The sequence below is a fragment of the Cynoglossus semilaevis genome, chromosome 8 (genome assembly GCF_000523025.1).
Source record: "Cynoglossus semilaevis isolate Cse_v1.0 chromosome 8, Cse_v1.0, whole genome shotgun sequence".
In the NCBI taxonomy this organism is placed as follows: domain Eukaryota; kingdom Metazoa; phylum Chordata; class Actinopteri; order Pleuronectiformes; family Cynoglossidae; genus Cynoglossus; species Cynoglossus semilaevis.
In genome coordinates this window covers 18,488,824-18,513,214 of record NC_024314.1, presented here as the reverse complement: position 1 = coordinate 18,513,214, position 24,391 = coordinate 18,488,824, and the positions used below count along the sequence as shown (strand labels likewise).

The 24,391-nt window shown below is 41.1% G+C and overlaps 5 protein-coding genes across 6 annotated transcripts; 1 reads left to right on the top strand and 4 right to left on the bottom strand.

The window, feature by feature from the left end:
* Positions 1–2,903: 2,903 nt before the first annotated feature.
* On the bottom strand, positions 2,904–8,583 carry lta4h (leukotriene A4 hydrolase). Its single transcript, XM_008315423.3, has 19 exons — positions 8,346–8,583; positions 7,408–7,538; positions 7,185–7,305; positions 6,770–6,838; positions 6,582–6,686; positions 6,443–6,495; positions 6,278–6,350; positions 6,030–6,170; positions 5,555–5,578; positions 5,406–5,476; positions 5,212–5,323; positions 4,994–5,138; positions 4,818–4,921; positions 4,045–4,115; positions 3,897–3,951; positions 3,716–3,811; positions 3,560–3,642; positions 3,379–3,483; positions 2,904–3,296 (listed from the first exon to the last, which is right to left on the bottom strand). The coding sequence occupies exons 1-19, from the start codon at positions 8,493–8,495 to the stop codon at positions 3,158–3,160; spliced, it is 1,848 nt and encodes a 615-aa protein (XP_008313645.1). The 5' UTR covers positions 8,496–8,583; the 3' UTR covers positions 2,904–3,157.
* A 235-nt stretch (positions 8,584–8,818) lies between these two features.
* LOC103382587 (ADP-ribosylation factor 4) lies at positions 8,819–11,784 on the bottom strand. Its single transcript, XM_008315424.3, has 6 exons — positions 11,534–11,784; positions 11,162–11,242; positions 10,280–10,389; positions 9,763–9,834; positions 9,552–9,677; positions 8,819–9,430 (listed from the first exon to the last, which is right to left on the bottom strand). The coding sequence occupies exons 1-6, from the start codon at positions 11,598–11,600 to the stop codon at positions 9,344–9,346; spliced, it is 543 nt and encodes a 180-aa protein (XP_008313646.1). The 5' UTR covers positions 11,601–11,784; the 3' UTR covers positions 8,819–9,343.
* An 801-nt stretch (positions 11,785–12,585) lies between these two features.
* Positions 12,586–16,909, top strand: gcc1 (GRIP and coiled-coil domain containing 1). 2 transcript variants are annotated; one of them, XM_008315426.3, is made up of 4 exons: positions 12,586–12,764; positions 13,153–13,538; positions 14,442–15,101; positions 15,183–16,909. In XM_008315426.3, exons 2-4 carry the CDS (start codon positions 13,176–13,178, stop codon positions 16,437–16,439), a joined length of 2,280 nt encoding a protein of 759 aa, XP_008313648.1. In that variant the 5' UTR covers positions 12,586–12,764; positions 13,153–13,175; the 3' UTR covers positions 16,440–16,909. The 2 variants fall into 2 exon arrangements, with proteins under 2 accessions (XP_008313648.1, XP_008313647.1); XM_008315425.3 differs by having other exon boundaries at positions 12,586–12,924.
* Positions 16,910–17,260: 351 nt separating this feature from the next.
* Positions 17,261–22,572, bottom strand: dennd6b (DENN/MADD domain containing 6B). Its single transcript, XM_008315428.3, has 19 exons — positions 22,299–22,572; positions 21,608–21,646; positions 21,450–21,492; positions 21,264–21,373; positions 21,097–21,177; positions 20,898–21,003; positions 20,715–20,794; positions 20,322–20,384; positions 20,157–20,212; positions 19,961–20,083; positions 19,541–19,636; positions 19,265–19,359; positions 19,127–19,192; positions 18,860–19,014; positions 18,677–18,730; positions 18,460–18,569; positions 18,284–18,386; positions 18,133–18,207; positions 17,261–17,765 (listed from the first exon to the last, which is right to left on the bottom strand). The coding sequence occupies exons 1-19, from the start codon at positions 22,437–22,439 to the stop codon at positions 17,640–17,642; spliced, it is 1,722 nt and encodes a 573-aa protein (XP_008313650.1). The 5' UTR covers positions 22,440–22,572; the 3' UTR covers positions 17,261–17,639.
* Positions 22,573–22,665: 93 nt separating this feature from the next.
* Positions 22,666–24,353, bottom strand: lamtor4 (late endosomal/lysosomal adaptor, MAPK and MTOR activator 4). Its single transcript, XM_008315429.3, has 4 exons — positions 24,217–24,353; positions 23,978–24,061; positions 22,935–23,052; positions 22,666–22,853 (listed from the first exon to the last, which is right to left on the bottom strand). Exons 1-4 carry the CDS (start codon positions 24,217–24,219, stop codon positions 22,756–22,758), a joined length of 303 nt encoding a protein of 100 aa, XP_008313651.1. The 5' UTR covers positions 24,220–24,353; the 3' UTR covers positions 22,666–22,755.
* Between the last annotated feature and the right edge of the window lie 38 nt (positions 24,354–24,391).

Genomic DNA, 24,391 nt, shown 5'->3' with positions numbered 1-24,391 from the left:
TAATCTTGCATTTTAAGGCATTTTAGAGAACGTTTTTAAGTTTTATTAATAAAAGTTTCTGTCCAAATGTGAACTTTTCGTGTCATTTTTGGTCAAAAACTACAAATAATTTACAAAAATCATGTAAAATTATTTTTCAAAATTGTATCTTCTTCTGCATGTTTCTCATAAAATTAGGGCATACAGAGAACATTTTTTGAAATTTTACTGTATAAAATCCACTTCAAAATCATTTTGATCAAAAACTACAAATAATTTACAAAAATCATGTAAAATTGTTTTTTCTATTCCTCCATGTTTTTCATGAAATAAGGGCATTTAAAGAAATGTTTTGAATTTTTTTTTAAAGATTTTACTGTCTTCCAGTGGACTCACCACCCGCAGGAAGGTTTGGGGGGTTGGTACGGTGCAATGTGATTTGGGTGACAACTGCTCCCCCTGCGACCCGGTAACGGATAAGAGGATGAAAATGGATGGATGGATGGATGGATTTTACTGTCAAAATGTGAACTTTGTGTTATTTTTGGTCAAATACTAAAGAATTTTGACAAATATTTTTGTAAAATTATTTTTCAAAATATCATCGTTTCCTGCATATTTCTCATAAAATTAATTATTAGGGCATTTAGAGAACATATTTGGGATTTTTTTTTTGTATAAAATTCTCTGTCAAAATGTGAACTTTTCATGTAATTTCTGGTAAAAAAAACTAAAGGATTGTAAGAAAAATCATGTAAAATTGTTTTTTTTGGGGGGGGTTTCGTCAATAACGTAATTTCGCATGTCACATTTTTGAAAAGTTGAAAAATCTTCATGAATATTTTTTAAAAATAAAAATCTAAATTTTCTGCGTATTTCTTATCAAATTAGAGAATTTTTTTTTAAATTCGGAAATATTCTTTTTTGAAATTTTTTTGTCATCAAAATCCTAATTTCTCAAGTCATGTGGTCAAATGGTGAAAGATTTTCATGAAAACTTTTGAAGAAGAAAATTAAGTTTACTAGATGTTTCTCATCAAATTTGAGCATCATGAAAAGTTTTGGGAAAAAAAAAATTTGACTTTTTCGGCAAAATCCTAATTTTGCATGTCACATTGGTGAAAAGTTGAAAAATTTTCATGAAAATTTTTGAAAAATAAAAAATCTAATTTTTATGTTTTCTGCATGTTTCTCATCAAATTAGAGCATTTTGAAAAAATTTGGGAAAAATACTTTTTTGGAATTTTTCTGCAAAATCCTAATTTTGTATGTTACGTTGATCAAAAGTTGAAGAATTTTAATGAAAATGTTTGACAAAAAAAGGCATGATTTCCTGACATTTCTCATCAAATTAGAGCATTTTGAGAAATTTAAAAAATATATATTTTCTTGAAAATTTTCGGTCAAATCCTGATTTCTCGTGTCATGTTGGTCAAAATTAGAAATATTTTCATGAACATTTTTGAAAAAGAAAATTAAGCATTTTTAAGTTTTCCACATGTTTCTAATCAAATTTGAGCATTTTGAAAAAAAATTGGTAAAATTTTATTTTTTTAGAATTATTTGGCAAAATCCTAATTTCGCATGTCAAAATTTTTCATGAAATTTTTGAAAAAAAAAAAGTTTTCTGCATGTTTCTTATGAAATATTTTCTTAAATTTCTTTAGACATTTTTGGCCAAAATCCTAATGTACCATGTAATTTTGGGTCAGATGTTGGAAACCCTTGATAAAAATATTTGGCTAAATATTTGTTTTTTAATTAAATTGTTTTTGCATGTTTCTCATTAAATTAGAGAATGCTGCCCTAATATAGCCAAAGGTGGAAAAAGTACCAAAAAAGTAATAATTTAAAATTCACTTTGAGTTAAAAAATAATTAGTTAGTAATTAAATTACTTTATGAAAATCTACAACTGGTTGTTTTTAATCAACAATTCAAGTAATGTTGGACGCTGTTTAATTACCTGGCTGCACCGAAACATTAGCTATCAGGATGGATGTTAAGCTAAGTGAAAATAATCTACATCCTGAAGGCGCATTTTTCTTAACGGAGGACGGTTTTAACCGAACGATAAACATAGAGAAGTTGAGAAACACAAGCAGAAATACAAATACTCTACTCACCGCCACATGCTTCCGCTGGTTTGATGTGGAAGCTTCGACAGCGACAGCTCTGTCCGCCGGGGAAGGCACATTTTGCATCGCATGATGAAGTTTTTGCCTCGTTTGCATTTGAAAACAAAGAGGTGAGTGAGATCTAACCAATGATTTCCTTCTCTCTCTCTGAGTCCTCTGCTCCACGGACCTCTCTGCTTGGCAATCCTCAACCTCCATGTTTTGTTCGGCACCAGCCGTCATCCAATGATTAGTCAACGTTCTCTGGCTACGTTGACTAATCGAGTGGGAAATCCGCGAACGCCCGTCCACGCGATTTCCTTTCAGTTAACATATTGTTTTTCCCCGCATTTATTTTTTTTAACTGAGTAACGGTTTGTTTACCGAGTTAAACAGTAAAGTTCCCTGTTCTTTCCCAAACAAACCTTTTCGGACATGGCTAACAATGGTTGACGTGAAGAAAAAATTTTTTTTTTTTCTGAATTTTAACCTTAAAAGTGGTCACTGTTGTGTCGTTTAAGCCAAATTAGTAGTTTAGTTAGTTTTTTAGTCATTTCTGAGAAACCTTTGTTTTTGAAGACTTTTTCTGTAACTAATTAGTATAGTATTTTGCTGTGATCAAAAGTTAGCATACCAACTAGGTAATAAGTATTATAGCTAAGTATTTTAAGGCAAATGAGTGCATTTTTAATCATTTTTGAGAAGGTTTTATTTTTCAGGAAATTATTTGTATAGCATGTTGCTTTGGCAATTTCAAAGTCCCATCTTATATATATAATATCATACATAATATCATACATAATATCATACATAATATCATACATAATATATATATATATTGGGACTCAGAAACTAAAATTTTCTGCTGACTTTGTATCAAACACTTTTTGATCACCACCTGATAAAAACATTTTTTTGTTCTGAGATTAATCATGTTTCCTACAGAAGACAAAATAAATCACAGAAATAACTAGAGGAAAACAAGTGATTAGCTGCTGTAAAGGAAGTATTGATTTGCGATTTGCTCCTGAGTTGATACAGTAAAGCGTGTTGGTGCTGGGTTCACAGGTTGGTGGTGATGATGGCGTCCACCTTCAGGTCTTTAGAAACTAATCCAGCAGTGACCGGATGCATCGCCGCACGGTTAGCAATAAACGTTCTGACCGCTTCTTCTTGGAACTTCTCGAAGTTGTAGACTTCTCTGTAAAACATGTCATCCTTGTCAATAAAGTAAAAACATTTCGGAGGGAACTTTAAACCATTTTCATTATATTCCAATTAACCTGAACAACGGTCTGGTGAACTTCATCCGTCCCTGCTCCGTCGCCATCTTCAACGCCAATGGAACTGCATCGTCCCACTTGGCACGAACACACAACCTGAGCCAACTGCAGAGAACACCAAATTAGCTAGAGGGAGCACTTTCAGTTACCAAATCCTGCAAGGAGGTAATTCTGGCCTCACCTGAAGCGAATCTCTGAATTCAGGTAAGAGTTGAGATCGTAGACCTGCTGCATCTTCATCACATGGGTCAAAGGGAGAGGATCCTGAAAGACACAGAGATGTGAACCTCAGTGGACTGGAGTGAAGCCTGATGGACTTGACCTGACTCTCATTTACCTCCTGAAGCAGCAAAGAGAGAAACTCAATCATCTGTGGAGACGACAGAGTCTTTACGTCGCTCTCCGAGAAGCTGTTCAGGTCCTGGTCTTTGGCCTGTGAGGACACATGAAGGAGCAAAAGGTTAAGGATGACAAAAGGTGACTCCAGGTCTCCATCAGGTCAAAGGTCAAAGACTGACCTTTATCCACCTCTGGCTGAGAGAAATGCAGGCATCTGCCAGAGTCGTGTCGTACCTGAAACATGGGGAAGAACAAACTTGATCAGGACCGGGACAGAAAGACTGATAGAGACCAGTGGTGAGACCACCGTAGACCCGACCGACTTACTGAGGTTTGACAGGAGGCATTCCAGGTGTGAACATCCAGCTGTTCCAGTCCACCTTGTTTAGTATGTCCACCTGAAACAACATGACCAGCATCCAGGGTTCAGAAATGAAGCAACCGGTGGATGTTTACAGGCTGTCGGCCATGACAACGCTACATCATCAACAAAAAAAGTATTTGCAACTTAAAAAATGTATTATTATTTAATAATAATATCAATAATAATAATATTGAAATTATTTAATTTACATAAAATGTACACAGGTAACATAGTGCAGTTAGTATCTACCAAATTCATAGGCAACTGTTAAATAAGAAAATACTTAATACATAGTATGTATAAAATACTTTATATATACACATATATATTAAGTGTTGTATATTTAACAGATGCCTTTGCCCTATATATATATATATAAGTATACATATATACACAGACATAATACATATATACACATATACATATATATAAATATATAAATGTAATAATAAAATAAGTATATAGTACAAGCGCTAAGAATAATACAGTATGTAAAGTACGACCAGTGGTAATATACAGTATATATACGGCAGATATTTAAATAATGCAATTGATTACAAAGCCTCTAATTAATCAGTTATTAGCTTTAATCAGGTCAAGTCAGGTCAGAGAAGCAGACTTGCTACTGGAACATGGACTGTTCAGTCAATCTGAAAACATCGCCACCTACTGAGCCATCACGGTCATCATTCAAGTCACTGCATTCAGACCAGGAACACGATCAGGTGAGTCTCACCTTATCTTTGAAGTAGGTGAACAGGTAATTCTTCCACTCCTCCGTGGTGACACTGCTGTAGGCAAACAGCTGAATGTAGGCCTTTATGAAGCCCATGAACACCTCTGTGGAAAAACGAGAACAGGTCACGACCTGTTAGCACCGTGGCCAGGTGATCCGTCACGAACAGGAGTTACCTGGACCACCAAGGAGTTCTTCCAGGTGATACAGCAGAGTGAAGCCTTTCTCGTACGGCACTGTGGAGAAGGCGTCGTCGGGGTCCACCTCCTGCAGATTGGGCACCAGGTTTGTCAGTGGGTTGTTGGCTCCGAATGTGTTCACCTGCGGGACAAAAGACTTGGGTAAGAGACGAACCTGGAGCGTGGACACATTACCACGGGGTGCAGGTTCTCACGGAGTCCTGCAGGTCCTTCCATCCGCCCATGGCGTCAAACTGTCGGAACTGTTCGCCCTCCATACTCCTGCCGATCATCCTCTCCAGGTAGACCGTGTGACCCTCGTTCAGCCTAACGAAACAGCCAATCGTCAGCATCATCAATTCAACTGAACATGACCCAGTGTGAGCTGTGTGACAGAGTGTGTGTTGACCAGAAGTGCTCCCAGGTCTTGTTGGTCACCAGGTTTCCAGTCCAGCTGTGGGAGATCTCATGTGCGATCACCTGACAGGAAGAACAACCTGATGAATGCATGAATGTTCACACAAACAATTCAATACTTTTTCTTTTTTTTTTACTTACGTTGGACAGAGACTTGTCCCCCGCCTGTTAAGAGACAGATGACATCAGGTCACATGTCAACACCTCAGATTTAGGATTGGTTTTCAGGGAAAGTTGTTTTTTTTTTTGGTGTGGTGGTATGAAGGGTTTTAAGCATCATCAGCACAAACTGAGCGGTAGCGCCCTCTGGTGCCAGCAGGGACAGTAAACAGCTGATGTAAACCACATTACACAGAAAGTTCCAAAACTTCCCGTCACTCAAGTACACAGAAAAAAATCATCAGGAGCTGCTGGTCTAGTGCTGCCCCGTGTGGTGATTCTATTTAATGACATCAGTCTTGTGTGCTGTGACGTTTTATCACTGATCGACTCCATGAACTTTGTGATAAGCAGTAAATATTTATACATTCATATAATTTGATGTGGATTATCAATGCTGACTAACCACACTGCCAAAAACTGAACGATCCCTTTATTTATGTGTGTTTTTTTATACCAGCAGTGTGGGCGTGGCAAAGGTCAGACAGGGGTTCTCCATGCCTCCGTATGGGAAAGACGGCGGCAGAACCAAGATGTCGTACTGACCCCAAACGTAGGGTCCAGCGAGATCCTCAGCGGTTTTTAACATGGTTTCAGTCTAAGACACAAACAAACACTGGTCAAACTTTGTCATTTGGAAATCTGACCTTAAGACAGATTCAGATTAAGTCATGACTAAATCATCCCCGGAGCTGAGTCACAAACCTCCGAAAACTCGAACGCCGCTTTGTCCACAAACTCCTTCTCAGACCAGACTCTGGACCTTGGGCCGATCACCCTTCAGACCAGCAACAAGACAAATAAACTGCCACCTGCTCATCATAACAACAATATTATATGATCGGAACGCTCCAGAACACGCCACGTTACCTGCTCTCCAACGCTCCCACCACAATGGCTATCAGGTAGGACGGCATGGGAACCTGGTGACAGAGTTTACACGACAGAAAACCGTGATGAATCCTAATACGTCTGTCACTGCCAGAAAAACAAATTGAGACTTTCTTACCGTTTGCCTGAATTTATACACAATTCTGCTGCTGTCTTGAGGATCAGCTGTCTGTCCATCTCTCACAGCGCTCATCAAAGCGACCAGGTCCTGAGGGACGGACACCTGAGGGACAGAGAGACACAGTCACGTCTAAGGGTCAAAGACAACAGCGTTGGCCACCTCCTGGTGTATCTTCAGTAACTTACCTGAGCGTAGTAGGTGTGTTTGATAGAAGGAGTGTCCTGGCAGGGGACCATGCTCCTGCAGTGAGTAGCCTGAAAGGCAGAGGGCAGCCTAGAGTCATAGCAGACCAGGAAGTGAACGTTTCTAGGACTTCCCATTTTTAACCATGTCACATAGGAGTTGTTTCATCAGCCACGGCCTTCATCAAATATTCAAAAATCTGTTGTTTTTTTACATTAGTGTTGAAAATCATTTATTTCAGATATAGCACACTGACACAAACCGACCACAGGAGGCAGTAGCAGACCAGCAGCTTGGTCCAGGACAGTGTGTTGTTTAAAATAAACGTCACGAGGAAGAAGTGAACGTTACCTGACACTGACTAGACAGTGTGTGGTTTAAAATAAACGTCACGAGGAATCAAGAAGTGAACGTTACCTGACACTGACTGAACAGGTAAGGATGTTTCTTGCCGGCCGTCTGTTCAGCTGAAAGCCACTGCAGAGCCGTTGACGAAGGAGACGTCTCATAGGTCACCTCCACAATCACATGCTGCCCTCTGATTGTTCCAGAGCACAAACATGACCAATTGTTATGCTTTTAGCACACACCAACATCTTTGACACCACAGGTGAGATGATACACATGTTTAAGCGGTCACCTGGAGAGGTCAAAGGGCAGCACGATCTCCAGCGGTGTCCCCTTGAAGCTGTGTTTGGGGCCCAGACTGAAGCGGGCGGCTTGTCCATTGGTCTTGACGGAGATTATTTTCAGGTCTCGAGTGTCCAAGGTCTGTAGTGGAAAACAAAAAGACAACAAGACACTGAGTAATGACATCACAGTCGGTCTGAATTTATTTCTGCTGTAAATCACACTTTATCTAAAACAATATATTTAAGAAAATATTAAATATGATAAATATTGTAAAATGCATTTGAAGGGAGATCTCATTATGCCGTTAAACTAATTCTACACTTTCCTGGTTTAGTCAATTATTAAAACATAATTGATGCAAAGCAATGTAATTCTAAGACTAGTCAGCATGTTGTTCTCAGATAATCACGCCTGTTCAGGTGCATCAGTCAAAGTCTACGCAGTACAGATTATTCTGTCACACACGCCAAAGTCCAGTGAGACAAGTATTAGACTTGTCAGTTTCCTCACTTCCTGCACGAACTTGAAGACAGAACAAGACCCTGACCTAAAAAACATTGAACCAAAGTGAAATCGGTAAATGATCGATATGTTCAGAATGTAACAAACTTCAGGATACAGCACATAAACGAGTACAACTATATGATTTAACAATGCAGACAGAGTCATGTTTGTTCAGGATTTCCTGTCAGTTTAAGATGAAGTTGCTGACAAATGGACAAAGCCGATTGATTCAAAACGCCAAAAAAAAAATACAAACTGTTAGAATAGCATGATTAAAACAGCACAACATTCGTAATGATTGCATGTTTAACTGAACATATACTATTTATACAGCGGTTTGGTCCATTCCCGTTAGCGATATACAATAGGACTGAATAAGCGAAGGGCGCCGGGAGCTTCGAGGCTACGACACCGTTGCTCTCCGGACACCGTGAATGTTACCAGGGCAGAGAAACGGTCCTCCAGTGCCTCCACCGTCAGCTCCACCTTTCCGCTGATGACTCGCCTGATGAAGTCTACATTCAGGTGCAGGTTCAGGTGTTTGGTGGTGCAGCGACTGTAAGAGCTGAGGGAGCAGTGGTCCGAAGCCATGTCTACAGTTTAACTGTTCACAGAGACAGAGGGAGAAGCGGAGACGTGAAAGGGGACAGGAAAACTACCGGAAAAACGTCATAGTCACTTCCGGTGCCGGCACTATCGTAATAAGGTTCTACTACCCTTTCTTTTTAAATACGCATTTTCTTTTTTTTACAATTTTAGTGGGCTAACCGCTATACAGTCAGTGTTCACCGGTGTGCATTAAAGTAAATGTCTAGACATGCAAAGTTCATGTCTTTTTACATCATTACAACATTTATGGTGTTGTTTGAAAAAGAAAACAGAAATCAGAGCATTGAAGACAGGACAAGCTCAAATACTGATCCATTTTTATTGAAAAAGAAAAGTGACAAAGAGGGAAAGCGACATGAAGACAAGCAAACTTTATTGCGTCATCATTATCGTCTTCTGCGTTTTTTTTTCTTTTTCACATTAATAAGGAATGACGAGGTTTTGTGGAATGAGTTATGCACGACAGGTGACGTCAACCGTGGAAGCACCAACCTTACGCCTTTCTCTGCTCCACAGTAAAAGTCACCTGTCATAAACCCCGCCCCCTTCTTCTGACAAACAAATGGTTAAAACATGCAGATTAAAAAGGAACAGATCAAACAAAGAGTAAGAACTATGAAACGCAGGTGAGTTCTGAGTCCTTGAAATCACTTTGTCCTAAAGTGAAATACGGGCTTATAATTTAAAAAAAAGGGGGAAAAAAAACAAAGAATAAAAAAAAAAAAAGAAATAACAGAAACGGTCCTGTGAAAGGTCACGTGACTCCTTCTTCTGTAGTTGTACATGTCCTACATGTTGACAGTGGCTCTTCCTGTGTCCCATGGGCTGTTTTAGCGTTGTGAAAGCCTGTTGGAGAGCCAGTCCAGACCCTCATAAAGACCCGTGCCTTGTGTAGCGCAGGTGGCCTGGACATACCACTGTAGGGAGACAGACCGTGACACCTTTAGCATTTCAGATCATTTTGCCAACTATTCCACAATAAGCCATCTCTAGGCTAACATTTACAAATCTTTTAGCCCACTTTGAATTCATTCTTACTTCTCTATTGCGCATGCCCTGCAGACCCAGTTTGTCTGTGATTTCGCTGACACTCATGGCGTTGGGAAGATCCTGTTTGTTGGCGAAAACAAGAAGAAGTGCATCCTTCAACTCGTCCTCTTGGAGCTGCAAAGAGAGAACAGGTTGGTTGGACTGTTGGTGTCATGAGTAATTATATCATGTGATCCACAACTTTTGAAGGTTTTCTCACCATCTTGGCGAGCTCATCTGCCGACTCCGCTGCTCTTTCTTTGTCGTTACTGTCGACCACAAAGATCAGACCCTGCCAATAAGAACCAAGACTTTCCAGTTAGGTGTGTGGTGGTGTAATAATTACAAACTGTAATAAAAGTGATTAGAACATTTCTTTATTTGTCAATAATACAGAAGATAATAGAATTTTGGGATCATTATTTTAATTAGTTGTAAAGTTATCAAATTTAATATTTTAAGCAAGAACTCCAATCTACATCTAATACAACATCTATTACAACTATTGCTTCCAGGCATGTCTATCGGCCCTCATTCAAGGTAGTTGGGCAGGTAATACCGCTTCAGGAGTATACGCTGAAATCCAAACAGAAAAGTAGCAATTTCACATCATTCTCAGGAGCTACTGAACCACTGTTTTCTTCCAGTCAGTTCAAAGGTTAATTAAACTTTGATGGTATGTACGAAGGTTACTTGGTTTGTTGTCTAATGCGGGTTTACTGCTCCTTGCTCTGTACCTGTGTGTTTTGGAAGTAGTGTCTCCACAGAGGACGGATCTTGTCTTGACCGCCAACATCCCAGACTGTGAAACAAATGTTTCTGTACTCCACCGTTTCCACGTTAAAACCTAGAAGAGAATTATAGGGTTTTTTTAATATAATTAACACCGGTTTAGAACTTAAAACGGTGACACCTAACGGTGAAACTGAGAAATGCAATTACCAAGCAACTCCCCAGCTCCTCCTTGCTTTTTACAATTCAATCAAGGAGTTGGCATTACCTTGATTCGAATTAAACATTTAAAGCTGTTTCCTATTTATCACGCTCACAACAACTTACTGTTAAACCTGCGACTTTTGACATTTCCGTAGATTTTGACTGTTTTCAGCTTTACATACTGTAGCTTTAACTAAGGCCTTCACATTACATTTTCACCACAACATACACAGCTTTTAAGCTTGCTTCTTGCTACTGGTTTTCTAAGGGAGACCTATGTTAATACGAAATAGTTGGGAATCAGCCTAGAATATGAATTACAATCTCAGAGGTGTTACCACTAGTATCTAACTAGGCTTTAATTTAGTTTAGCTCAGGACAGCTAAACAGTTGTTTTATTAATAAACTCTTGATAAAACACGGCCATTCTGTAGTTAATCTTTATGACTTTAAAGTTTGAAACTGTTGAGTTGGAAAAACAAAATCAAACTTCCAGTTCCACCTAATAACTTTACTCAACTTAATATTGATCGTACAAGTTTAGAATGTTAAATAAATCGACTCAAGGCATTTGACTACGTCCTTAATAAGAAAAACAAACAATTTTATACAATTTCAGCAGAATTGACAATATAAAGATAACCAGCTGTCTCCGTTGATAGGTCACATTATTGAACATTTACCAATAGTTGGGATGGTGGTGACGATCTCTCCAAGCTTTAGTTTGTACAGAATAGTCGTTTTCCCAGCTGCGTCCAAACCAACTGTAACAAACACAAGACACACACGTCATCAATGGATGTTAAATTCCGGTTAAATGGGCGAAAGGCTACGTTAGCTCAAGGCGTTAGCCTTTGGTGGCTAACTAATTTAAATCAAGTTCATAACAGTTTCAGCAACCGTGAGATTGATTTCAATTTAAATACTAACGTAAAACTTGCTTCTTGTGTTTTTTACTCAAAAAGTAAACAAGTCATGTTTACTTTTTGAATAAAAAAGAAGCTCCTTCGGTTAGCTTCGAAGCTAGCTAGCTCAGTGTAGCTTTGCGCGCTCACCCATTAGAATTCTCATCTGCTTCTTCCCAAAAAGCCGCTGGAAAACGCTCGATAGAGTTATGCCCATGTTGCTCCAAAGTCCCGGATTAACAGCGGAAAGATGACGGCCGGTTCAGTTAAGAAGAGCAACCGCTGGTCAGAGTCAGGGACACACGAGAACAGTGGGAGACTTAGCTGTATATGTACAGCTTCACAAGTAACAGTACAGGAAACAGCGACTCCTCCTCGGTGCCACGTAAAGGCCAACGCGGAATAAATGACGACACTACTTTGAAAAAAAAAAAAACTTTATTGAACACGCAGACAGAGGTGATGTGTTTATGTCCGACTGGGTAAAAAAAAACGTGGCACATCAAAACATCCGGCATTAGTAATACGCATTGTTGCCATAGTTCTAAAATAACTGACTGAAAAATAAAGAGATAATGTAGTAATGACATAGAACTGTAAGACAGATTTGATTCTAAAACATGTTTTATGATAAAGTGAAAACTATGTCAGAAGACTTTTTGTCTATTTTGGACAAAAGGTAAAAAAATTAGGTCATATTGACAAAATAAGTAAAAACTATGAGATTAAGAGTTCAAAATTATACATTGATGTAATAGTGAAAATGACAATTAAGACGTGACATATATATATATATATATATATATTCCAAAATTAAATATTAAAATTAGGAGATTTAAGTCCATGATCAGTTTATAGGTAACATCATGACTTTTAAGTTTAAAAATTAGGGTGTAATTAAAAAAATTAAGGAAGGCAATTCACAAATAATTTGACAACACAGATTATGTCTTGAAATTATTTGAGCAACGCTTCAATTTCAAGTTTATAATGAACGTTTAGTAATTAGGCAGTCGGGATTGTCATCTTTGAGGCAAGAGAAAAAAAATAAAGATGAATTAAATGAAAGGATAGGAGTATCGATTTCATGTGGGTTGTTTTACTGCTCCTAGCGGTAAAAAAAACATTCCATCAGAGGTTTGAAATACGCGTCTTGATTGATGTGTAATGTTCATGATGTTAGTGAACGCCTCGTGGAGTTCACGCCCCTACATCCTCCTTTGGTTCCGGTTCACTCCAATATGGCGGAGGTCGGTTGACAATTAATGAGCGGTGTTTTTATTTACACCGTTACACGAAAAAAAAACTGCTTTTAATGGAAGACGGTCTCATTTTCCCTCGAAGAAAATCTCTGTGGACGAAAATATTTCGATTTTAAGAGGTAACAATGACGAGTACCTTGGCTCCGTATTTCGATAAACTTCGTTAGTTTCCGTAAGGCGTTAAAAAGAGCCGATGATTTACATGCGCAAACGTCAGCGGAGATCATTGATAATATTCAGGAAGTGGATTCCAACAGAGATCAGCTTGAGATTTTCCGGGTAAATGTTTCCTATCTCTTTGAAACTAGTACGTTTTTATTTCAGTCGCAACTGTTTATATTTCTAGTACATAATTTTGCTGTGTACGTGTCCAGTCAGTTCGTTATTAAACTGAAGTCTGTTTGACTAGACATTTAAATTTGCTCGTGCAAGTGGAATCAACTTTCCTAAATGTGCAATTAGTTTGCAATTAAATGATCTGTTTCTGGTTCTACAATGTAATTTCAGACTCCTTAGACTCTGACTGAGCAATGGAGAAGTTTGGAATGAGTTTTGGGGGCGGTCCCAATAGGAAGGAACTGCTGGACACGATTGAAGCCCAGAAGAAACAGCTGGTCCAGTACCAAACCCGCTTCAAGGATGTGGTCCGGGCATACAAGAGCCTTCTGAAAGAGAAAGAGGCTCTGGAGTCTAGTTTGAAGGTCTTGAGCGTGACCCAGGAACTAGACTCAAATCAGCAGGGTCAGGATACAGCCACCAATGGCCCTGCTGCAGAAATGCCAGATGATGGCTGCTCACTGCACAGTGAGGACAGTGTGGATACGGCGGTATCAGTGGATACACCCAGCGAAACTGCAAGAGGAGAGCAGTCTGAGGATGACCAGGGAGAACCGGTATGAGAACAAATCGTTTATTTGATACACAGCCAGACTACGAGGCAACATTTAGTATAGGAAGGAAATTAAAATTACACACTTGTTTATTGGTGTGTATTTTTCAGTAGGAAATACCAAGCAGTTTTCAGCCTTTATCAAAGCACAAACCAGTTCTGTTTGTTGACTTAGTTACTTACCTAGCAAGCAATCACCAGGTGATATTTCTGACAGGGATCTAACAATACATTCAACTCATGTTACGTTATGATTTGCAAATTTTTTTTGGTTCACAATACAATTTTATCACAATTTTTTGCCTCCAAATATAATGATCTTTTATTATTGAGAGCTATGCAGGATACCATTACCACCTGATTGGGTCTTGTGTACCGCATAAGCTGAAGTTATTATCTTAAATAACAGAATACAAAAAAGTGTATTTCTGTATTTTATTTTAGTAAAAGTAAAACTAGTCTGGTCTTATGTACCTTGCTAACTGTCAATATATTAAACAACTAAAGAATATAAGAAAATATTAACAGGTCACTTAGGTTATGTAGGTACCTGAAAGTTTAAAAACTGGTCACTAATATGGTTCTAGGCACATATCGCCCCTTACTGTACTGGAGTGTGTAGTCTAGTGGTATGACCACTGGCCTATTGGGATAACACAGCCTATTCCTTGCCAGTCAATGCAAATATTCACGCTTTGTATCGATTTTTTTTTTAATCATTTTACCATGCAACAATACATACCTACTGCTAACCCATGCACATTCTACAGATGTTGAATCTAGACTGTCCATAACAACAGGAGCCTGCACCGAAAAATGCACATGGGGGTTTGTGGGTCAATAAAAAGATGTGACTCTAGAAGTTCAAAAATGATTTAGTTTCTATCCTCTCTCTTTCGTCCTGCAGACCCTGCCTTCAGAGAGGGCGGAGGTTGATGTCAGCAGCTCAGAGAGCAGCAGCAGCGTGGGACCGACTCCCGCCAATAGTGCGGAGGCTGATCGTAGAATTGCTCAATTAAAGAGCCAGCTGAGCACACTTACCGGTGCGCTAGCTACGGTGACTCAGGAGAAATCTCGGATGGAGGCAAACTTTCAGGCTGACAAGCGGCAGCTGAAGCTGGAGGTGGAGGAGCTGCAGGAGCACCTGCGGACCCTGACCAAGCAACAGGAAGCGGAGCTCCGTGTCCTGCAGCAGCAGCTCAACGAGAGCCGTGCCCGCGTCATCACGCAGCAACACGACAGGGAGCAGGAGCAGGTGGACCACGTCCAGCAGCTACGAGAAATCCAGAAACTTCTGCAACAAGAGCGAGACCTGAGGCAGGATGCAGAGCTCCAACTGCAAGACACCAACGCTACCCTAATGGCAACAACACAGGTAGTAGAGCGAGGGGTGGAGTATGAAACGCAACTGAACCAGCTGAGAGAGGAGAAAGAAGAGCTGAAGAGGAGGCTGGAGGTCGCAGAGGAAGATCAGAAAAAAAAAGATCCCAGAGTGGATGAGTTGAGGCAGGAGCTGGCGCAGGTTAAAGACAACCTCCAGAAGCAGATCCAAGCTGAGACCAAGAAGGTGAGAACTATTCTGAACCCACAGAGTCAGATGAAGATTGAGTTCTTGTGTGACATCCTTGTCATTCCTTTTCTTTTTCAGGCGTGTGACATAGAGGAGCGTGCTCGTGAACGTGCTGAGTCGGCAGAGGACAGGGTCGCAGGTCTGGAGCAGCGGATCTCGGAATTGTCTGAGCTGCTGGGTTCTTGTGAGAAGGCAAGGCAACGGGACCAGCAGGCCACTCAGAGACTTCGAGACAGAATCTTGCAGCTGGACACCGAAAACAAGACACTGGCCATCGCTGCTTCCAACAGGTCGGCCTCCGACCTCAACATAGACGAATCACAGCTGGATGTCAGTGTGCTTAAGGAGAAGCTAGAGAAGGTGAAGAAGCTGCTGCTTATTGCCGTTCAGAAGAACCCAGATCAAAACCTGAGAAACTTGGAGGAGAGAGAATCAGAGCTGGACGGTGACCGAACCACTCCGCTGGTCTACCAGCAGGAGCTGAGGCAGCTGAAGGACGAATTTGAGCGGTACAAGCTGCGGGCACAGGTGGTGCTGAAGAACAAGAACACTAAAGACGGTTGCCAGGCCAAAGAGCTAGAAGAAATGCGTGACCAGCTGTCGGAGCTCAAGGAGAAGTACATCAACCTGCGGATCCAGAGTGATGACGCCAAAACACAACACTGTCACGAGCTGGAGGAGCGTCAACAGGCGACAGCGCTGCTGCAGCAGAGCCACAAACAGGAACTGGAGCGGGTGGAGTCTTCGCATCGTGACGAGCTGCTGAGAATGGAGGCGGAGCTACACAAACAAAGAGAGCGGGCCATGGCGCTGATCAATGAGAAAGACCAGGAGCTCGAGAAGCTCCGCACACTTGTGCTCGGACGTTCCAATGACTACAGCGTCACACACGATGACACTGCCGAGCCGGAGTCTGAGGCTGACATTGTGGGTCTGGCGCTTCAGCGGGTCACTTCCTCTGAGCCCACGCTGCTTCTATATGCAGAACAGCTGGCAAGGATGGAAGTGGAGCTTGGAAGCCTGCGGCGCCAGAAAAACCGCTTGGAGGAGGACCTCCACCAGTTGCAGGCACGGCTAATCACTAACGCAGAGCGCCACGACGAGGAAGTGATTGAGCTGCGAGAAAAACTAGACAAACTGATAAGAGACCAAAAGAGGGAGGGCGCCAACTTGGAGTACCTGAAAAACATCACATATAAGTTCCTAACGCTGCAGGACCCCAGCGGGAAGCACCAGACGCTGAACGCTATCCTCACAATCTTGCACTTCAGCCCGCAAGAAAAACACCATGTACTCAAGCTGCAGGGGGCGCCGTGGTGGGCCAACAAAAGATAAAGAGTCCAGCAGAGGGCACCAGAGGGCATTTTTACCTGCACAAAGTAAAAAGAAAAAACAACCCCTGGGCAAAAGACCTGAGTTGAATAAGCTGCAGTGTTGTGTTGGGTGGTGTGGTTATCTGTAGTCACTGTGTCCAGTATGATGCTCAACACCAACCTCATTTATTTCTCTTTACCAGTTGGCACACATTTGTAGCCAGCTTTGTCATGAACACTACGTTATATTCAGCCAAGACTACAGCAAGGATGGTTGTCTTTGTCATCTGGCTGCAATGAGACCCTTCTCCTGCAGGGGGCACCATCAAGGACCATGAAAAGAAGAATAAGTGGTTATGAGGCTGAAGTGGGCACAGCTTGGTGTAGGATATATACACCCTACATAAAAACCAAACAGTTTAAAGAGGTAATGACTCCAGTGTGTAAAATGATGTATATTTTTGATGCACCTATTAAAAATATTTTCCTGGACCATGGTTTTGTTTGATGTTTTGAGGGGGGGTGGGGGAGGCTCAGTACAAAATGACAAACCAGAAGCTTTCATCTTTGTTAGATTTACTTTAAAAGAAAAGACAAAAGGCTTTGCCATATTCACTTAATAAAGTGTGAGGTCATCACCCAGGGTCAAAAGTAAGGTCCAACAGAGAAAATGATCACATTACAGGGGCCTCGACTTCAGTTCTTACAGCGCAACATAACTCCATTTGTGGAAGTCTGAACTCACATACTGTCACCACAGTGGTGACATAATAATCAAAATGTCAGAAGAGTCTGACTTACACCATAATCTAGAACAAAATGTCAGAAGAGTCTGACTTACACTTGGGAGCCATGATGAAGGGCAGAAAGTTCCCAAAAAAATAATTTAAAACGAAAGACGGTAAATGTAGCACAATCTAATGTATGGCGTACAACCTGCGAATGTAAACAAAGACGTCTTCCGCGCATAGCACCACGTAACGACGTATTTGTCCAACTCGCTAACTATTTCTTGTGCAAATTTATTCTAACTGCGTACGTCTGAATGGTGGAACAAGAATTTCTTAACAAATTTATGGGAGATGTAACCACGAACCGCTGTAGGTCAAAGACGTGGTAAACCGTAGATTTATCAAACAAAATATTTTAGCAAAATCTGAGCGTTCATCAATGAACTGAAATCATATTAGTATTCTTATAGCAGTGAGTCAGTGTGTAGATGTTAGTGTGTAGATGTCAGTGTACACTGCAGGTCTTCAGGAAGGGTCCTGACGGTGTCATCAATGAAAGTCCAAAGTTTGTCCACCACCCCGTCCTTCAGCTGCAGCTGCTGCCTGCTGGCTTTATTCTTAAAAAGACAAAAACACACAAACACACCACTTATAAACACCTAAGGAAAACTCAACTTTGTGCCACTCATTGTGTTGCTTTTACACACATACTGAAGTCCACAGAGAAAATAAGTGATTTTACATCAAACAAATGATTGTGTGACTGGTTTAAATCCCTACTCAGGTTAATAAAAATCTAAAAAACCATAGACCTTAACCATGTCATAAAAGATTGTTTTATGCACTTTGGCATAGAAAGTAAAATGCAACAAAAGTGACTAATAATGCTAGCAGCAAAGATTTCAGCTAAAGTTAGCCTCCTGTCTGTGGTGGCTCTAATTGTGTGCGAATTTGACGTTCTCAAACCAAAGCGAACAGACTGACCATCTTTTCTCGCAGTTTCAGAACCAAGTCCACAATCTCCACCTCAGACTTGTCTTTGGTCCAACCAATCAGATCCTGAGGACACAGGACATCACAGTCAGAGCTCATGAGTTTCTATATGACATTTGCTTGACAAGATAGTCAAACTTACAGCATCACAAATGACCTCCAGGTGGATACTCTCCAGTTTCTGCGTCATCTCCTTGTGTCTTTGTCGGTACCAGCCGTCAAAGTTCAATGACCTAAAAAACTTCCTGCGACGAGGAACGCGACTCAGGTTAAACATGTATGGACAAAGGAAGTCAACCGTAGACCTGAGGATCTCACCTGTACAGCCCCGTCCAATCACCCTTGATCCCAGAGGTCAGCTGCGGCCCACTGTGCTCCAATGTAGACATAAACTCCTCCTGACTGAAGGGTCGGATCTGAGGGGGAGTCTGGAACAACCGCAAAGTGAGTCAGCTGTCATGTCCGAGCAAATGATGTCATCATCATCATCACCATTGGGTCAGAAGTCAAATCTTCAACCACTTCCTGCTCTCACCTTCCACGGAGTCACTGATCTCTGGAGCGGCATCAGACTGGCCATGTACCGCTCCTGACGGAGAGACCACAGATGAACCATCACAGCATGTACGCACGTCATCACTTTGACACTTTTGTCTACCGTGACAGCACAGTGACCTCATGCAACCAGGGTGAAGCAATGTGATTGTCTGCATCTCACCAGAGGGATGATGAAGCTCTGCGTGAGCTCTAACAGGTGTCTCCTCAAGATGGCGCTCTGAGCCTCTGATGGCCGCTTCCTCTGAAAGCCCTTTAGCAGCCGTTTGATCAGAATCTTATCTTTGTGAAGAAACGTCTTGTAGGATGTGTAGATGCCTGCATGCACACACACACACACACACACACACACACACACAGGTCAGTGACCTTGATGACCTTGATGATGTCACAGGTGGGTTTCATTGGCAGCGTTTCTTTCAAGACCCACCTGGTTTGGTGTCCAGAATTTTCAGTTTAGAGAGTTTCTTCACCTTAATCTGCTTAGGTAAGTCGCCTGTACCAGGTGATCAGAAGTCAGCTGATTGGTCAACAGCAGCAGAAATACATTTTATATATTATATAATACCTGCCATCTTGATCTCCCCCAGTCTGACGATGTGAGGCCAAGACTGAAACGTCTTAATGAAGAAAGGGTTTGTGACGCCGAGAAGCACATTTGGTCTGATGCAGAGACAGGTGAGACAGGTCAAGTCAGGTGACACTGATTAACTAGGCTAAAATTCAGATGACACAAGTGAGACAGTAGAAACTGGTAGAGGTCAACCTAGCAGGGCAGGTCAATTCACAAGAAGCTCGGGTGAGACTGATAAACTCAGACAAAAACAGGTGAGGTCAGACTCACGGTGCCTGCGTCCTGGTGGTATATTCTCGGAACTCACTGTCATGGATGGTAAAATAAGGACGGTAGTCGCAGCAGAACTTTAAAGGACTGATGCAGCTGAGAACACACAAACACAAACACACACCATGAGACGTGCCAACAACAACGTTCATCTCTGCACGGCTCCCTTTACAACACGGGTGTCAAACTCTTTTTGGTTCAGCGGCCACATACGGCCTGGATTAGCGGGCCGCACCAGTCAAATTAAAACATAATCACCTAGTAGAGTACAAAAACATTAGACAATATTCATATTTAATGACTTTCAAAATTCATCATGCGGGCCGGATTGAAGACCCCTAGACGGCCAGTTTTGGCCCACGAGCCGTATGTTTGACATCCCTGCTTTAGAACTACCCAGTAGTTCTACTGCACTAGTACCTGATGAGAGAGAGCACAGTTTCTGAGGAGGCGGTGGGGGACGGTGCCATGACAACCATCGGTTCCCCGAGTAACGTGAGCTCCCAGAGCATCTGGAGATGGACAAGTACCGACTGAAAGCACCTGGCCAGAAGATTGAGGCGGTGTTAGTCACATGATGTAATAATAAATCAACCAATAAGAAACTCAGACAGACCTAAAGAGGTCCAGTTCGTAGACCGTCGGAAGCGTTGTCGGAACTGGCAGCAGATTCTGTAGAGACAAAACATAATGAGGCAAGTTTCAGGAAGACATTAAAGAGTTGGACTGAGGTGAGACGGACATAGTCGGTTGACACAGTAAACTTGAACCTGTCCCTCACCTGGCTGCCGGCTAGTCGTACTGGACTTCCCCCTGGTTTGTCTGTTTTTGAAGGAATCCGCACCTGGAAGTAAAACCATTATCCTTAAAACTTCCCATCTTTTAAACATGGTTCTAAGAAAGTGTTTTTCAACCTTGGGGTTGCGACCCCACATGGGGTCTCTTAAAACGGGTCATCTGAAATGTCTAGTAATTGATAAAAACAATACCGATAAAATATTTTTTCAATTAATTTTAATATCTTTAATATTATGATTAAAAATTCCACACAACGCAGCAATGTCTTGGAGATTGCCAGAAATTTGTGATGTCAAAATGGGGTCACAAGCCCAAAAAAATTTGGAACCACTGTCCTAAGACAACCCCTAGAGAACCCCCCGCCCCTCAGACACACCTGTAGGACCACGCCCATCAGTGGCAGGTTGAGTGTCAGTCCAGGAATAGGTGCAGGCCATTGGTCAATCTCATTACATACTTCAAGATTGAGAAAAAAGTTGTCAGGTAAAAAAGAAAAAGAAAATTGGAATAAAATGTCTATTTTCATTGGCTGGTGGTTATTGCATAGGCATGACATCACCTGTTTCTAAGCAAGGCTCCAGCTTCTCGAAGAACTCAGGGGCAATGATCTGCAGCAACGAGTGGAACAGGTGGGTGTAGGGCAACCTGGAGACCAGCACCAGAGACTGGAAGACACAGAGTCACATGACACACGGCCTTTTCCCATGCGTCAAAGTATGCAGTCTGTAAACGGCTAGTCCTTGTCCTGATGATCTGACCTTCTGAAAGTATCCTCTCTTCACAGACGTGTCCTTCACCTGTCTGAAATAGACGTAGCCACAGAAATGGGACGTTTCCATCTGTAGACATGGAGATGAGCAGAGATTACATAATTCAAAAATGTCATCACATCGCCGATCATGTGACTGTTTCTATACAAACACACCTGCAGCGTGACCGGGGCGTCTCTGTTGTACGCATCGTCTTGTCGCCGTGACCCTCTGCGACCCACGGACTGACGCAGCCTGAAGCTGAACTGAGTGTCTCCAAGACATCCTGGGAATCAACACATAGGTCATGTGACTTCTGATCTTAGACCTGCAGATGGCATGTATAGTGTCAGTGACCTTACCTGAGTAGGAGTCTGGGAAGGAGAGGAAACAGATGCTGGTTTTCTAACAAGAAAGACAGAAATATTTACATTTAAATGTAACGTTTGTACCTTTGTACCTGTTTATACACGAGCAACATGAACACTATACTGTTTATAATCAGGATAAACAAAAATACCTCCTTCTCAGTAAGTTTCACATGTGGAGGGAACACCAACTGAAAATAGACAAAACAAACATTAATGAAAATTCTATAGATTTAACAAGCACACTACTATACTACGTATATACAGTAAATTTACACACTACTATACTACGTATATACAGTATACGTATATATGTGTATATATATACACATATAAACATATATTTCATGATCAGAATCACACAATAAGCAAGTACGTTTTAATATTTTTTCTTTCAAAATGAAGTTGTGAACAGAAAATATAGACGTCAGAGGTAAACTACAGGTCACTTCCGCTCACACGTCATCGATGGCTATTTAAATACAACGCTTTTGTTGTCACTGACAGGATAAGTGACTGATAAGAAGCAAAAAAGAAATAACATCAATTAAAACTGTGACAAATGCAAATCAACGGGTGACAGAACTCAACAGAAATCATTTCCGTAATATTACAGAAATTTATTTGATATCGTTTGTGTATATTACGTCTGTTTATTTACTCTGTTAAATAAAAATGATCAAACAAACTGTGTTTGGTTTGTTGTAAAAAGGACGAAGGTCAGCCACTACACATACTTTATTTTGTTTTGTTTTTTTACATTTTTTTTATCGGTTTCTTCTGTTTGTGTGACTGACGACCGTGCAGTTAAATCCCGGCTAAAATGCTAAGCTAACGCTTTACCTCAATGGCTTGTCCGAGCTCCAGGTCGAAAGTGACGACGCAGACACACTCCAACCATGAAGCGAACCGGTACCACGGGGACCGGCTGTCCGCACTGTCCGCCGTATGTGGCGGAGAACAGGAGCCGTCAAACGGATCCATCACGAGCGGATCTGAGGTCCATCAGGTCCACTGGTTCTTCATCTCAAAAACACCAAGAGAGACCCCAAGTGGACAATAGGTAAACTGCAGCTAAACGAACTTTGTCCTGAAGAGTTCTGTAACTGTAAGATTATCGACCAGGAACTGTCCCGTTTAATGAAAATTCGTTTATTTTACTCGTGCCTTGTGCTGATTACAGATTTACAAAGACAAAAACACGAGAACAAACATTCGGAATGACTTTATTCACAAAAAATTTAACACACAAATTGATTAGAGACAACAACAACTTGACCACATCATGTCATCCTTTGACCTAAACACTGATTGGTTCATGCTGGTTGTGCTGTCGCTTGACCACAAAAACCTTCTGTCCAGAGATGGTCACCACATAAACAAAGTCATCCAGAATAACTGAAGATAGAAAGGAGTGTATAGTATAAGGCAGAGTTGTGGGCACAGAACGGAAACCACCCGAGATGTGCATTTTGTTACCTGACATGCGTTTGAAGGCGGGGTCGGCTGTCCCGGGTAACCTGAAGCGACTTGCTGTTCTCACCATCTCCATCATGATGCCCGCGGTGTGTTCGTCATTCTCCATCTCGCCTGCAGACTGAACAGACGAGATGATGCATATGTATGTAGCCAGTTTAAGAGCTTTACTTTGAAAATACATCTACACCAAAGGTGCCCAATAAGTAGATCACAAAGCAGTACCAGTAGATCATTAGCAATTAAAATAAAAAAATGTAATTTAAAATCTCTAGGACATTAGCAACCATACAATTATTAAATCATATTGTGCCATACAGCTACATCTATATAACACAAATGGAAAGTATAATTCCATATTTAGGTGGTTCCATAGTGTAGTGGTTAGCACGCCTGCTTCAGAAGCAGAGAGCAGAGAGTCCTGGGTTCAATTGCCGGAGGAGCCACATTCTTGGCAGCCTGTTAACAGCATATCTACTGCTAACACAACAACTTCCCAAATATGGGATCAATATAGTACAACGTCTTATATATTCAGCTTATATGGCTAAATACAGTCTGAAGTTCTGTAATGGTTTGGGGCTGGATTTTAGACAGTGGTTTTGGAGGTTATTATCAAGAAGGAACCTTAGAGAATGCATGGTATTTCCGGCTGGACTAGATTTGCGGTCTTGGAGGTCTGCTCGTAATCTACAGAAAGAATACAGTTGTTCTAAGGGTAGATTTATTTTGTACAGAATGAACCATTATCAAGAAGGAACCTTAGAGAATACATGGTATTTCCGGCTGGACTAGATTTGTAAGTTTGTTAGACTCTTTTAGAGAAAAGCATATACAAATGTGAGCCACTACTGCGCCCTGATCTGGACTATAGTCCACATTTGTTTATCATTGAATAAAAATGAACCTTTTTAACATTATATACATGTTTCATATACATGTGGGTTTTTTTTTTTTAAGATTCCTGGCTTCTCTTGTCTGTCACCATGTGCGACACTATTCACAATTTGTCTGGATACAAATAAAGAATCCAGTGAAGTACTCACAGCCAGTACTCCATCCTCACTGATGACAAGATATCCGAGCTGATCCGGGATCCGCTCTAGACCCGCAGTCAGAGCAGCGGTGGTCTGGAACCAGAAAACAAACAAGTTGAAGCTAACTGCTAACTGTTTAAGAGCTGACAGAGTGACACAACGGAACCGTGAACACTATTACGCGAAATTAACAGTACAATTAAAATATATTAATCGTAAAAAGTAATTGCATTTCTCTCCAATTTTACCATTCTACTTCGGTGATTATTACTTAAACCAGGTCTTCAAGTCAACTCTCCTTCTTCTTCTTCTTCCGTTACGTCATAAACGACCTGGCAATGCAACAGCGCCCTCATCTGAAAACGACCGTTTTTTAAATGTTCTTTGGAAATAAATAAAGCTTTTTTAAAAAAGACTGAAGTT